At 37.3% G+C, this 16,050-nt stretch overlaps 1 protein-coding gene across 4 annotated transcripts in view; it reads left to right on the top strand.

Annotated features, from left to right (window-relative positions):
* The window catches only part of LOC125254117 (SPHK1 interactor, AKAP domain containing), a 94,550-nt gene that overhangs the window by 18,899 nt on the left and 59,601 nt on the right, over positions 1–16,050 (top strand). For 2 of the 4 annotated variants that reach the window (XM_048168559.1, XM_048168556.1), the window contains exon 2: positions 14,693–14,795. In XM_048168559.1, the coding sequence (XP_048024516.1) occupies positions 14,693–14,795 (103 nt within the window). Of the gene's footprint in view, positions 1–4,704; positions 4,962–8,809; positions 8,860–14,692; positions 14,796–16,050 lie in introns of those variants that run through there. The other 2 variants (XM_048168558.1, XM_048168557.1) reach the window with 2 other exon arrangements.

The raw sequence follows: 16,050 nt of genomic DNA, 5'->3' as shown, positions 1-16,050 counted from the left end.
CAACTTTGAAAAATCATTTTTACAGTGCAATCTCACGAGAACGGCGCCCACAAATGCACTCGCGATGCGCCCTGGTTGCGGCGTGCGATTATCATAATCAGCAATGCAGGTCGTAACCATCTGAATTATGAGAGGTAGCTGATGTGCAGAGGACACAGACACACTTATAAATCCCCACGATTAGAATAACAGCAGCCAGATACTCAGTAATTATACTGATCAACCATCCCATTAACGCTAATTACACCCACGTGGGTCAAACCCTGTGTGCCTCCTCCAATCACTCTGCAGAGGAGAGTTTACCCGATTGGAGTGTGTACTCTTGACAAAGGGCACTCTCTGTCTTTGATGATGTGATAAAAGGCCTGTTTATCTGACTGTGGGATTAGGTGGAAATGATTGTCAATTTAATTTCGTTCTCCAGCACAGCTGTATCGTAATCCACACACACACACACACACACACACACACACACACACACACAGACCGATCAGTCCATTACGATAGCATCTCTTGCATCTGTAAACACACCTTGCCCTGCCTCTGACGCGTCCCTCCTAATTAGATGACAGACTCCTGTCTTTACGGCATTTAGATAACACCGGGAATTAGCATATCATTAAAGTGACACATGAAATTTGCATTTGATTTGCATAACTCTAATGCAGCCCCTGGCGTATGCACTCGTCATGAAAGAGCGCTTGGAAACACATCTGTGTCTCGTCATGCGGCCTGCCCTTTCCCAAGAGCCCCTGGGCTTGCGGGTCATGCTGCCTGTATCCCATAAATATCTCCTTCGGTGTCACATCTCCTCTTCCTCATGTCCGCCTCCTTCATCACTTCCCCTACACGCCCTCTCTGCTGTACTCGCGTTTCTTTCATCTGTCTGTGTGTACAGTGGATACTCTCAGCTGATTTCCATAGTGCTCTTTCTCTGTTCCGAGTCTCTCCTTTTCACTTATTTTATCAAAGCAGACTCCCTCCTGGGCGTCGAGTCTCTCATTTTGGGAAAGAGCTGAAGTGCTCCTCATCTCTGACTTGACTGAATTTCTGAGGTTTTCAAGCCGAAGCTGTTTAGTATTCTTTTGCCATCTGTATTATTTTGCTCGTCACTCTATCATCACAGTAAATCTCTAGTCTTCTTCCTTCATAGGGATGCCTCTTTACCACTTTTTCATACCCGATATAGAGACCGATACTGTAACCTTGAGTATCTGCCAATACCAATGCAATCTGACAACATTAGTGTTTTTTTTTTAAATATCAATACCTCATTAACTTGCTAACTGCACAATGCTTCATTTTATAAAAAAGAAAAATAGGTTGCTCCCAGTCAGCACTGGTGAGAATTTACCAACAGTGGTCAGAGGAGGGACAAAAGACATGGTTTTGGGCATCCACAAGGGCAACGAAAGCTATCCTGTCTGGTCCAAGCCAATAGAAGGTCTACTGTGGTCAAGCCACACAAAATTTTAATTATGGTTATGGAAGGAATATGTCACAACACACAGTGCATCTCACTCAAAAGTGCTTATGATGACCCCTGTCCACCGTTGAAACCACCTACAATGGGCTTGTGATCATTGAACTGGACCTTGGAGCAATGGAAGAAGGTCATCTGGTCCAGTGAGTCCTGTTTTCTGTTACATCATGTGGGCAGCTGTGGACGTGTGCACCGTTTACCTGGGGAAGTGAAGGCACCAGGATATATATATATATATATATATATATATATATATATATATACATACACACCGTTCAGGCATAACATTATGACCACCTTCCTAATATTGTGTTGATCTGCCTTTTCCTGCTAAAACAGCTCTGACCTAGTAGATTCCACTAGACCCCTGAAGGTGTGCTGTGGTATCTGACACCAAGATGTTAGCAGCAGATCCAAAAGTGGAGCCTCCATGAATCAGACTTGTTTGTTCAGCACATCCCACAGATGCTCGATTGGATTGAGATCTGTGGAATTTGGAGACTAAGTCAACACCTGCTGAAAGAGGCCACAGCCACCAGGGAATACCAGTTTCCATGAAAGGGTGTACATGGTCTCAACAATGCTTAGGTAGGTGATACGTGTCAAAGTAACATCCACATGGATGGCAGGACCCAAGGTTTCCCAGCAGAACATTGCTCAAAGCATCACGCTGCCTCCGCCGGCTTGCCTTCTTCCCATAGTGCATCCTGGTGCCATGTGTTCCCCAAGTAAGCGACCCACACGCACCCGGCCATCCATGTGATGTAAAATAAAACGTGATTCATCAGACCAGGCCACCTTCCTCCATTGCTCCGTGGTCAAGTTCTGATGTTCACGTGTCCACTGTTGGCTCTTTCAGCGGTGGGCAGGGGACATCATGGGCACCCTGACTGGTCTGCAGCTATGCAGCTCCATACACAACAAACTGTGATGCACTGTGTATTCTGACACCTTTCTATCAGAACCAGCATTAACTTCTCGAGCAGTTTGAGCTACAGTAGCTTGTCTGTTGGATTGGACCACATGGGCCAGCCTTCATCAATGAGCCTTGGCCGCCCATGACCCTGTCCCTGGTTCACCACTGTTCCTTCCTTGGACCACTTTTGATAGATACTGACCACTGCAGACCGGGAACACCCCACAAGAGCTGCAATTTTGGAGATGCTCTGACCCCGTCGTCTAGACAATTTGGCCCTTGTCAAACTCACTCAAATTCTTACGCTTGCCCATTTTTACTGCTTCTAACACATCAACTTTGAGGACAAAATGTTCACTTCCTGCCTAATATATCCACCCACTAACAGGTGCCATGATAAAGAGATGATCAGTGTTATTCACTTCACCTGACGCCACATATGCATTGGAAGCTGACGCCAGCTGCATTGGAAGGAATAATCTCTGTGAACTTAAATTTAACAAGCTATCGAATGTCTAAGATCTAAAATATAGTCCACGAAAAAGTTTATGGTTCTTTTATAATAGTTTTTTGTCCTTTTTGAGCTTAATAGTAACAACCATAATAGAGTGTCAGATTTGGATCTATCCCATCAGATCAATCCCCAAAAAACGAGTATGGGATCAGTGCATTCCTACTGCCTTATGACTGAAAATCTACATAATTAGAAAGAGAAATTGATTAAAAAAAAAATATAAACAGGATGAGCAAGATTGTATATCCATATTGTAACCCTCAGGCCGGCTCTCTCTGCTGTCATCAAAGTCACAGTGACAGCTGTCAGTCATCATCACAAGCTCAGCAGGGGCAGTTCTGAATAACGCACGTTAAACAGCCGACCTCTGTCCGGAGAGACAGATGTGAGAGAGACGTTGGAGCCTGTGCCACGTATCAGTGTTTGCACAATAACACTCTTATCAGTCATTAAAAAAGCAGTAAATTAAACCAGATGTGTGTTCGGAATAATGTCAGTAGAGACTGTGATTAAACATCTGCTGCTTGTGCTGTCTTCTGCATAATTTATATTACACAATAAAACTGTGACCATAATGTCATAATAGCACGTCCCTAAAGAGACACAATTTCATGCAACTTTTAATACAGAGTGTCTTAAAGTTGACTGGGGACTGAAAGAAAATTTTGCATTGTAGTGTGTGAAAATGTGCTATAGAAATTTGTGAGTGTTGAGGGTTGAATCTATACTTATGAAAGATGCTGAATCTGTGAGGAAACTGAGAGAATCACTGCTGGGTTTTGTCTGTCTTGTCATCTAATGCACTAAAAGATGCAGACAGCAGTTCCTCTTTTCTCTCACTTTCTCCCTGATAAATCAATGAAATATTATAGGGTGTGAAAAAACAACACTTCTTTATGTAGAGATGAGGAGCACTTCTATCGACCCTTTTCTCATTTGTGGGGTTCTCAGAAGTGGAAGTCATCATAGTTTGGGTAAAACTCTATAGTGGTGATGGAAACTACATCAAATATCATTTTTGTGTTCCCTATTGATCCAATATATAATAAAAAATATATAATCCATTATAGCATTTGTATGACTTTCCAAGAGAGGGTAAAAATATTGAGTGCTTGATTACGGCAATCAGGATAGAGAGAGAAATGAAAGAAAAAAAAATTGCTAGATTTATATTGTTAATACTGTGGAATTGCAATCTGAAATTAAACGAAGTATGAAGACATGAAATTTTAAGCAGTGACATAAGTGTCCTGTGGTGTGACATTACAATTCATGTAAAATGATTTGAAACATTACTTTTCAGATTCTTCTGTTATTGCAGCTTTTACGACCTCATATTAATTTAGTAACTGCATATTATATTTGTACTTTTTACAAATTCATTTTTCACACTGTGTAAATTAATGAAGGGAAAAAGTGATAAAAATTGTAAAAAACTAAATAAATTTTGACCAATTACAATGTAAGATATACATTTGGGCATCTACATATGTGGCCTAAATTGCCCAATCCATCCCTCCATCCATCCATCATCCATCCATTATCTATCTATCTATCTATCTATCTATCTATCTATCTATCTATCTATCTATCTATGTTCCATATACCGTGTAACTGCATTTCGTGAGCTATTATGCCTATCTGTCTTCATTTTCCTTTTACAGTTGGTCTTTTTATGAGCACCGACGCGTTGTGAGACGCTTTACAGCTTTCTGTTTATCAAATGAAACCGCAGTGACGTAGAGTTCCCCCGCTGTTTTGATTATGCTTGACCGGTCCATAGTCGTATCTGGCATTCACTGCCGTACAGTCTGTGCGCAGCTCCCGCGCGCGAGTATATTAACTAACAGCAGAGCGCTGCGCGAGCGCTGGAAATTCCTCCGCTGCACTGACAGACTGTGATGTGCTCGCGCTCGGGACAGGGGGACCGGCACGCGCCACAGCGCCTTGGCTTCTTGGCACGCAGGATATAGGAACATAAGGCTACTTAGTGCTCGTTTTTTTGTTGGATGAGTGGCAGAAACTCAGTGCCTTCTGAAAACATTGGGGTAAGTGCGCGCATTTTAACCTTTTCATCTTAAATCTTGTAGCACGACACACTGTTTTTAATATGAGATAAATCATATGTCCGATTTTCTCCTTTAATATGATTCTTAGCAACATTGTCTGACATTTTGGGGCGTTAAATCAGATTCACTTGTACTTAAACGACACGGAAAAGACTTCAATTAGTAAACAATAATTGTGCAGTCGTGCGACTGGTCTCCATGGGTCATGTAGCCTACAATACGTGAAAAAAAAAAGTGTACAAGCTCTATGATGTGGTGTGAATATGTATTTGAATTTGTTTGTTTTGCACACATTCGAATGTTTACTTACAGACTTCGAATATATTGAGCGCCATTCTGTTTATTGTTTGCTCACTCCTCCAGAATACATGTTAAAGGCATTGTAGTAGCTAGAATCAATGCTCGTGTCTCTGAATGACTGTGCGTGCACAGAAAATAGCTCAAGATAAGGTGTCTTTGTAAAACAACCTATTTATCTCAGGTGGCTGCTGACGTCGCGCAGTGCACGCTCATTTATTGCGCATCTGTTCGCGCGCTGGCTGTGGAGAAACTCGGTCCTTTTTTATCATTTTTTCCCCCTTCTAGCTAGCAGAATGAGACACCGCTTTCCCATATATTTGCTGAACTACAAGGATTACCACCTGAGACTACTGTGACAGATATCTGGTCTCGGTTGTCAATCTTAAACCATTGTGATGAGTGAGAAGCGTGTAAACCTTTCACCTCAATCTCTAACCTAAAACGGTCAACAGGATCATTTTAAAACTAACAACCATGACAGCGAAATGATTTATTTTAAACGAAGTGTCATTACAATCTTAAAGTTCATTAACCACATCAAATTAAAGTTGAAACGTTCCCCGGTTTGAGGGAACAGGTTCCAGTCTGCCAGAGAGAAATAAACTATAGTCACGCTGCACGTTCTGTCACGCGCGGAGAGCGGCAAATGCATGAAACAAATCTCGGATGTTAATTGACAACTTGCCTGTAATATATGGCTTTTCTGGAAAAGTACGTATCGTCGATTATTTTGATTTTGATTTAAACTGTTACAGTAGTAAAATGGCCCAATTACCGGACTTAAAACCGTATTAAATGTGAAATTATCCTCCTTTCTCTGTGACAGACTTTGTAAACATAAAAAAAGAGTCAGGTGAGCAGCCTGCCCTTGTATATTAGCCAATCAGAAAGGCTTACTGCCTGTCAATCATTTTGGATGTTCATGTTCCATGACATATCTTTTGAGTCTTGGGGTTTGGACCGAGGGCGCACAGAAATGTGTGAAATTACATTCATTCATTGTTCATTTTGCAGATGCTTCTCAAAATCAAGATTTTAGTGTCTGTAGCCGAAGTTAGCACACATTACTTCCACTTATATTTTATTTAGCCTAAACATGTTTTTCCTAGTTTTGATTGATATGGTGAAAAATGCAAACGGCCTATGCAAACTCCCTTTATCACATGAGATCTGGAAATGTAAGTTTGTATCAAGTCGGTCTGCATTTGCATAAAGCCTTGTCATGTGCCCACATCCTGTTGCCAAAGGTCGCTGTTTGCCATGCCACTGGAAGTCACTACAGAGAGAACAAAAGTATGTTCTATTAATGTTCTGCTAACTAATAGAGAACTCATGTTCGTTTATTAGCATTCTCATTAAAGGATTAGTTCACTTCAGAATTAAAATTTCCTGATTGTACACCCCCATGTCATCCAAGATGTTTATGTCTTTCTTTCTTCAGTCAAAAAAAAAATTAAGTTTTTGAGGAAAACATTCCAGGATTTTTCTCCATATAGTTAGCAATGGGTTTCAGTGCAGCTTCAAAGGGCTCTATATGATCCCAGATGAGGAATAAGGGTCTTGTCTAGCGAAACGATCTGTCATTTTCTAAAAAAAAAAATAATAATAATGATATACTTTTTAACAACAAATGCTCATTTTGCACTGTTCTGCGATGCGCCATGCATCACGTAATCACGTTGGAAAGGTCACACGTGAGTGTGTTTACAAAGCAAACGTGCAAAGACTAAGTCCTTTAAAAAAAGGTAAAACAACGATGTCGGATGATTTTGAAGTTGGAGGAGAAAATTAGATGGACCTTTCCAACATGATTATGTAATGCGTGGCACATCGCAGTGCCAGACGAGCATTATGTGGTTAAAAAGCATAGAATTTTTATTTTTTTAGAAAATTACCAATTGTTTCGCTAGATAAGATCCTTATTCCTCATCTGGGATCATGTAGAGCCCTTCGAAGCTGCACTGAAACTGACATTTGAACCTTCAACCCGTTGGTAACTGTTGAAGTCCACTATATGGAGAAAAATCCTGGAATGTTTTCCTTAAAAACCTTAATTTCTTTTTGGCTGAAGAAAGAAATACAGGTACATAAACATCTTGGATGACATGGGGATGAGTAAAATATCAGGAAATTTTAATTCTGATGTGAACTAATCCTTTAAGTAATGAAAACATTATTTCTGAATGTTCAAAATGTTCAGTTTGTTACATGTTTAAAAAAAATGTCTTGGTTATTTCATTAGATCCTTTTGCAGACATTATGAGAACGTTAATTTTGAATGTTCTCTGAACATTCTGAAGCAAGTAAAAGATATCTTTGATCAAACATTCCTTAAACATTACTGGTAGAACGTTTGTTCATAACTTTGAGAAAACCTTTCCAGAATGTTCCCTGTTAGCAGAGTAACTCTCATTGAAAATTCAGTTCAGTTCGCTGGTGGTGTAAACAGAGCTTAAAACAGCATTTGCATCATTGCTGAATCTCTGATTGACAGACTGAGAAAATTGAATGTGCTTTTGACAGGTCATCATGAGCAAAGCGCACATGCGAGTGTGTATTTCGTGCGTGTGCTTGTTTAATCGTGTGTCAGTTTCCGCACCATTACTGTCCTCCGGCTAGAAAATGTTTCCATTTTTTTGTTGATAAACAATAACGACCCTTCACATAACATTGAAACATTTCCATAAAGAATGGAGATTCAGTGTTCTCAGGCCGACGACACATCCAAACACATCAGGCAGCTGCGCTCATGTCCTCCAGGGATAATTTGAGGATTTTAACATCTGTTTTCATTCAGCTGCAAAGCGATCACAAGAGTAGTGCATTTGATAGCTGTCAAATGGCATTTATGGTTTCATGTCATAACCCATTGCATTAGAAGGAGAAAGAGAGTTCAATTTGACACAAGCTACACAAATGAATGTCTGCTCTCTTGCAAATGTTGCAAGAACAGATATAGTTTTACAGTAAATTTAGTTAAAATCATGACTTCTGGTTGAGCTATGTGACAGGATGTCACTCGAGAGGTCATATTTAGCTGATTTACTAGGTCATATTTCAAATGTGTATGTGCACCCAAACAAATAAAGTGTGCAAAGACCTGTTGTTTAATTCAACACATCAAAAGTGAGGCAAACTTAACAAACTAAGGGACGGTTCACACAGAAATTGTTTTTTTGTGTTTTGAAAAACACAAGACGCATTGCAGTGGAATGGAACTTTTTTTAAATGCTCAACTTATTTTAAAGGGGACCTATAATTCCCCTTTTACAACATGTAATATAAGTCTCTGATGTCCACAGAATGTGTCTGTGAAGTTTCAGCTCAAAATACCCCACAGATCATTTATTATAACTTGTCAAATTTGCTCCTATTTGGGTGTGAGCAAAAACACACTGTTTTTATGTGTGTCCCTTTAAATGCAAATGAGCTGCTGCTCGAGGCCCACTTTCCAGAAGAGGGCGGAGCTTTAACAGCCAAAATGAGGATTGTCAGTAACGGTACATTGAGTCGACACTGATGGAGAGACTCAGGAAGAAGTTACAACTTTTAGAATGAAACTGGACATTTCTGAATGGTTAGTGGATAAATTTATGTAGTTGCTGTGGAGTTGATTCAACTCATCGACTAACATGTGCCGTCATTGTGCAAATCCAGTGTTGAATTGACCCTCGTTTGTGAAGCAGTCCGGCGTAAAATGACGGCATGATAACAACACTCTACTACAAAAACTCTTCCTCTTCTCTAAATCAGCCCAACATGACCTCACCCCCTTTGTTGTAGTCCTTAAACAGAGAATTCTGTAAAAGAAAATATCTCCCTTTGCATCGAACTTTGAGTGTGGTAACTTTGCAGATGTTGTTTATGCTAAAAAAGCAACATTACACACTAACTAGAGTTAAAAAAGTGAAATCATACTCAACCACCCCTTTAACTTGAGCAGCATGTTTTAGATTCTGCAAAAGACGTGAGACGTGAATGCAAAAGTCAAAGACGTCCATCTAGCATGTGTTTACATACAAATAACAACAGCCCCTAAATGAGAAAATGCAGACTTACCATTAGGCTAAATGAACTGTGACCGACTGGCTACAGAACTCAAGCCGACCCTTGATGCAGTGCTTCACTTGTACTTCATCTGCTATGCTTCATTTGTGTTCGATATATTCCTGCTGCAAGATATTTCATAAAGTGATGGTGAGAAAATCAGCAATGGAAAAAAATGTTTACATAGTGTCCTAAACAAATGCAATGCAAGGTATCTCCTCCATGCTAATACGAGTTTTTGTCCCAACCATCTGCGATACGCAACAAGCGACAGGGGATTTCATTTTTGCAGTGGTTTCTATTTCGGATACATCATGACCGACAGCTCAATGATTATCTCTGGTTCTTGTATGTTTTGTAGAATATTAAAATTGTTTCATTTTTGAATTTTTAAAAGAAAATTGTTGAAAGCAACAATGGATAATTTACCTCAGACCTTGAAAATAACACTGCAAAAAATGATGTTCTTACTTAGAGTTTTTGTCTTGTTTCTTGTCAAAATATCTTAAAGTTCTTAAATCAAGAAGCATTTTCTTATTTTCTTGTTTTCAGGAAAAATAAGTCAGAGTTTTTCCTTAAAACAAGCAAAATAATCTGCCAATGGGGTAAGCAAAATAATCTTATTTCAAACCAAAAATAAGATATATAAACTTGTTTTCAGTTTGGATTAAGATTATTTTGCTTGTTTTAAGGAAAAACTCACTTAATTTTGAAAAAAAAAAACCTAAAAACAAGAAAATAATTTTTACTTGCCAAGAAAATGCTTCTTGATCTAAGAATTTTTAGATATTTAGACTAGAAACAAGACAAAAATTCTAAGTAAGAACAGTATTTTTTGCAGTGGGGGAAACATGAACGTTCAAACTGTGAACTCTAGATGAACAAACATTGACAAAGATTGTATCAATTACTGTGTTCTTATTTTGAGTAATGTTAAAATCATTTAATATTTTTTCATTTGCGTACATACTTGTACTTATCCATTTCATTATGAGTGCGAGACAGCAGTACATTTGTGGAGAGACTCCGCCCACACACTCTTCTGATTGGCCTTGATTTGTGATTGATTTTGTTGTGTCTTTTATCTCTGTCACATCTGGTACGAAGAGACAAATTGCTTGTCGCACATGTTGTTAGAGTGAGTCCCATAACCAGAAGCAAACAATTACTGACCTTAGTCGCGAGATAATGAATTAAACATAACTAAGAAAGAACTCTATTTTATCATGGCAGCCTTGGCAGCTGAAGTGTTAATGGAAGGGATTTGAAGTCTGTTTCTCACATTTTCAAATCCATCAACTGAACCACACATTCAAGACAATTGCTTGTATAGTTGCAGCTATTTTGAGTTTTCTTTGAGTGTTTAATGCTAAAAGAGTCCCTCCAGGCTCGCAGGTAATCCTCGATTGAGGCCAAAAGATATTCATAGACGTTATTGTGTGAATGTAGGCTGACATCCCAAGACAAAAGCTCAGAATGAAGCAGTTAAGCCTTCCGATGCTCAAGTGTTTGCCTTCCTGAATGGAAAGCTTATGTCATTTGTCAACTAACCTTTATGACCTTGAGGAAAGCCCGGTCAAACTAGTCTTTTCTCAGGGGTGAAGGGCATGAAATAACAAGGAACAAAAACAAATACACACAAGTGCTAAGTCACAATGGTAACCTAGTAACTTTTATATTTATTTTCTTATTTTGACATTTTTAGCATGCTCACAGCATGTTGTGTTTAGCCGTTAGACAGTTTGCACGGTATATAACCCTCTCTGAAATGTTATAGCACCTTCAGACATGCGTCACATCTCAAGCTGTTCTTTTGAACATCCTGCCACGAGTGTTGCGTTTAAAAGTCACACCATGTTAAGTTAAATGTAGTCCAGACATTGAAAAACATGTGCTCTCTTCCATTCTGTTGCACTCTGTCTAGCTGTTTTTGAATGCTAGTACATGTCTGAATGCTCCCTGAAACCAGCTTACTTATACAGGGCTTCCTTAAGGCTGGTCATCGACTGATTGATTTTGTAAAAAGTCCTTTTGAACATCGCTTATATGTTTTACAGTCCATTTCACAAGGCACCAGATGGACTGTTTAAATATTTTATCATACAAAATAAAGAATAGCTCACATGTTTGACTCGCATTTAGTTCACATTTAGGTCATATTGACAATAGTTCATCATTTAATGTCATGCCATTTTTTGATCCATTTATGGTGCTTTTTGTTCTGAGCACATACATTCTGCAGGGAAAATGTATGAATAAAATTTTGGTTTGTTTGTAATGTAAACAAAGGAGGTTAATTCGGCTGTTTTCAGGGAGAATACAGAGGAGCTCAGAGAGAAATGCTCTGGAGCAGAAGAACATCACTGCACACTCTATGATCTGGGTAATGTTGTACTTCTGTCACCTCAGAGGATTGACTGTGTTTCATCCTTACTTAATGTGCCCCCAGTAGTCAATTAATCTGAACAAATGTAATTAAATAGTCCATGTTATTTTCTTTTCCATTCCCACTCTCACTGTCTCTTTTCACTGTGCCTTTATCTACAATTGTCATGAGAGAGTGAGAAATTGCTTCAGTTTATTTCGACATCTAAACTTCCAGTTTCTAAAAGATGCTAACCCATTCTAGCACTATTTCAGACTTAATGTTTTACAGTAAGAAGCAAGTAAGACAGTTTGTTATAGAGCGCAATTGTAATGTTTGGGAGGGAAAAACGTGTCTCATTTTCTCCATACAGAATTAAATTTTAAACCTTTAAAGACAGACATACTGTGAGTTATCAGGTTGTTAATCGATAGTATATTTTTTTGAAGCCATCCGTTTGCATTATTTCAACTTATTTTTAAAATAATTGTATTTAATAATTGTATGGTGAAAAACTACATTACCCATGATGCTGTACAGAAAATTCCACAAATAGTCCTTTTGAACATCGCTTATATGTTTTACAGTCCATTTCAGAAGGCACCAGATGGACTGTTTAAATATTTTATCATACAAAATAAAGAATAGCTCACATGTTTGACGTGAAATTCCACAAATAAGCCAAAAGAGCTGTTTAGCTCCGCCCACTCCCATGAAGCACTGCAAATTACAAAATACATAAGTATTTGTTTATATATGCATATTTTGCAATAAACCTAACAAATATATTGTTTCTGTAGGTATAATTAACAACTTTAAATAATTAGTTTTATATTTCTCTGTCGGTTTTAATTCAATTATGTTATTTGCAGTGCTTCATGGGATTGTAGTTCTTTCTTTTTCTGAAACAGTTAAAGTTCACAGTCTTGTACCTTCGTCTATGGAAGCTTGTTTTCGCCTCTAAATAAAAAAGATAATTGTGACTTTTCATCGCACAATTCTGACTTTTTTGCTCACAATTGCGAGATATCAACTTGCAATTGCGTGTTAGAATTGCGAGAAATAAACTCATAATTGTGAGAAATAAAGTCAGAATTGCAAGTTATAATGTCAGAATTACAAGATATAATGTCAGAATTGCAAGATATAAACACAATTGCGAGAAATAAAGTCAGAATTGCGAGTTATAATGTCAGAATTGTGAGAAATAAACTCACAATTGTGAGAAATAGAGTCAGAATTGTGAGTTATAATGTCAGAATTACGAGATATAATGTCAGAATTGCAAGATATAAACACAATTGCGAGAAATAAAGTCAGAATTGCGAGTTATAATGTCAGAATTGTGAGAAATAAACTCACAATTGTGAGAAATAGAGTCAGAATTGTGAGTTATAATGTCAGAATTACGAGATATAATGTCAGAATTGCAAGATATAATCACAATTGCGAGAAATAAAGTCAGAATTGCAAGTTATAAAGTCAGAATTGTGAGAAATAAACTCGCAATCCGGAGAAAAAGTCAAAATTGTGAGTTTATAATTGTTTAAAATTGCAATTCTGACATGCATTTGCAACTTTTCATCTCACAATTCTGACTTTTTTTTTAAGTTTATATCTCGCAATTGTGAGAAATAGTCAGAATTGTGAGTTATAATGTCAGAATTGCAAGAAATAAACTCACAATTGCGAGAAATAAAGTCAGAATTGCGAGTTATAATGTCAGAATTGTGAGAAATAAACTCGCAATCCGGAGAAAAAGTCAAAATTGTGAGTTTATAATTGTTTAAAATTGCAATTCTGACATGCATTTGCGACTTTTCATGTCACAATTCTAACTTTTTTTTTAAGTTTATGTCTCGCAATTGTGAGAAATAGTCAGAATTGTGAGTTATATTGTCAGAATTGCAAGAAATAAACTCACAATTGTGAGAAATAGAGTCAGAATTGTGAGTTATAATGTCAGAATTACGAGATATAATGTCAGAATCGCAAGATATAAACACAATTGCAAGAAATAAAGTCAGAATTGCGAGTTATAATGTCAGAATTGTGAGAAATAAACTCGCAATCCTGAGAAAAAGTCAAAATTGTGCTTATAATTGTTTAAAATTGCAATTCTGACATGCATTTGCAACTTTTCATCTTATAATTCTGACTTTTTTTTTAAGTTTATATCTCGCAATTGTGAGAAATAGTCAGAATTGCGAGTTATAATGTCAGAATTGCAAGATAATCTTGCAATCCTGAGAAAAAAAGTCAAAATTGCGAGTATATAATTATTCAAAATTGCAATTCTGACATTTTATAGGACGCAATTGTGACTTTTCATCTCACAATTCTGACTTTTTTTTAAGTTTATATCTCGCAATTGTGAGAAATAGTCAGAATTGCGAGTTATAATGTCAGAATTGCAAGAAATAAACTCACAATTGTGAGAAATAGAGTCAGAATTGTGAGTTATAATGTCAGAATTGCAAGATATAATCTCGCAATCCTGAGAAAAAAAGTCAAAATTGCGTATATAATATATAATCATTCAAAATTGCAATTCTGACATTTTATAACAAGCAATTGTGACTTTTCATCTCACAATTCTGACTTTTTTTCTAACATTTGTGAAATATAAACTCACAATTGCGAGTTATAATGTCAGAATTGCGAGATATAAACTCAATCCTGAGAAAAAAAGGCAGAATTGTGGGATAAAAAGTCGCAATTACCTTTTTTATTTTTTATTCGGTGGCAGAAACTTCTATATTTGTCTTTTTTGGGTTTGTTTCAAATACTTTTTGCTTCAAATCAAAGTTTGCAATGTTGTGATTCACCTCATAGCTGGTTGATTTGGTTCACAGCTTATAACACTTTAAAAAATATATATTATTAAGTCCCTCTGGGAAAACGCAGAACCAACAACACTGAGAAATGGATGAGCACTGTTGCACTCCATTGAATTGATGGTGGATTCAGTTGTCTTTCTCTCTCTCTTTTTCCACAGTAATTTCCAATCATCTGCCATGTTTGAGGGGTCGGAGTCCGCGGACACACAGGAAGTCAAATCTGACAGCACCCTTGGGACCTCTGTCTCCGCCTGTAAGAAGGTGTGTGTGCCAAAGCCCGAAACATACACTAATGCAAGTACATGAGCGCAAACACTTCCATCAACATGAAAGCTGTTTAGTTGGCGTGCAGTAGATTTTGGCCCAAGGCACCACACTCACCAGGTGAGCTCTTGCGGTTGAACACTAGCAAGAATCTCACGCTCCAATCACAGTGTGATTAACATGAAGCCTTACTGATTGGCTGGCTGCTCCCACCTGTCCAGGGAACAGAGACTTTGGCTTTTTGCCATCAGCACTTTTTACTCTGTAGGCAGCTGCACTACAAGTCAGGTTACATTAGCTGATGTTCTGCCAGTGTGAGAGAGAAAGGACAGAAGGAGCGAGACTGAGAGAGGAACAGGGAGTGTGATAGAACAAGCAGCATGATTAGCCCAATGTCTCCCTTGTCTTTGTCTCATTCAGCCGAGCGCTTTATTAGTGGGTTGGTGCTAAAGGAAAGTGGCCCCTGTGGGAGCAGATGAAGGATCATGGGAAGAGGAAGTTACAATAGCGTGACACTGTACTAATCATTTTTGTAGCTCTCATGGGAGCTGTTATGAAATTAAGGGGATTGGTCATTATTCATGAGCTCAGGGGTCGGCAACCTGTTTGACATGTGGTGGTATTTTTTTAAAAGAATTTTCCTGTTAATCACTGATATTGAACTAGATTGTTATTCTTTATGACTGGTACTGATACAGCTTATTTTTACTTTTAAGTGTCCAATATCTGCTGTGTAGTATTGATTGCAATAGTTTCATTTGTTTTATTTTTGTGTTTGACATGATAGATAGATAGATAGATAGATAGATAGATAGATAGATAGATAGATAGATAGATAGATAGATAGATAGATAGATAGATAGATAGATAGATAGATAGATAGATAGATAGAATATATTATTTATTATTGATTATTTATATATTGTTGTATATAATTATAACAATTATTATTATTAAATAATGCATATTTTTGTTTTGTTATTAAATATTTTATTATTATTTTTATTAAATAATGCATATTTTTGTTTTATTTTGTATTGTACTAATTATTATGATTATTATTAATAGTATAGTAGTATCACATTATATAGTAATGAGTATTATTATATTTATTATTGTTATTAGTACATATGCATAATAATAATAATAATAATTAGTAGTAATAGTAGTATTAACATTATTATTATTATTATTAAATGCATATTTTGATTTTATTATTGTAGTGTACTACGTATTCATTATTAATAATTAT

Source organism: Megalobrama amblycephala, linkage group LG19 (genome assembly GCF_018812025.1).
Source record: "Megalobrama amblycephala isolate DHTTF-2021 linkage group LG19, ASM1881202v1, whole genome shotgun sequence".
Lineage (NCBI taxonomy): Eukaryota > Metazoa > Chordata > Actinopteri > Cypriniformes > Xenocyprididae > Megalobrama > Megalobrama amblycephala.
Note: the sequence above shows the minus strand (reverse complement) of the source record. Positions and strands in the feature narration are given on the sequence as shown.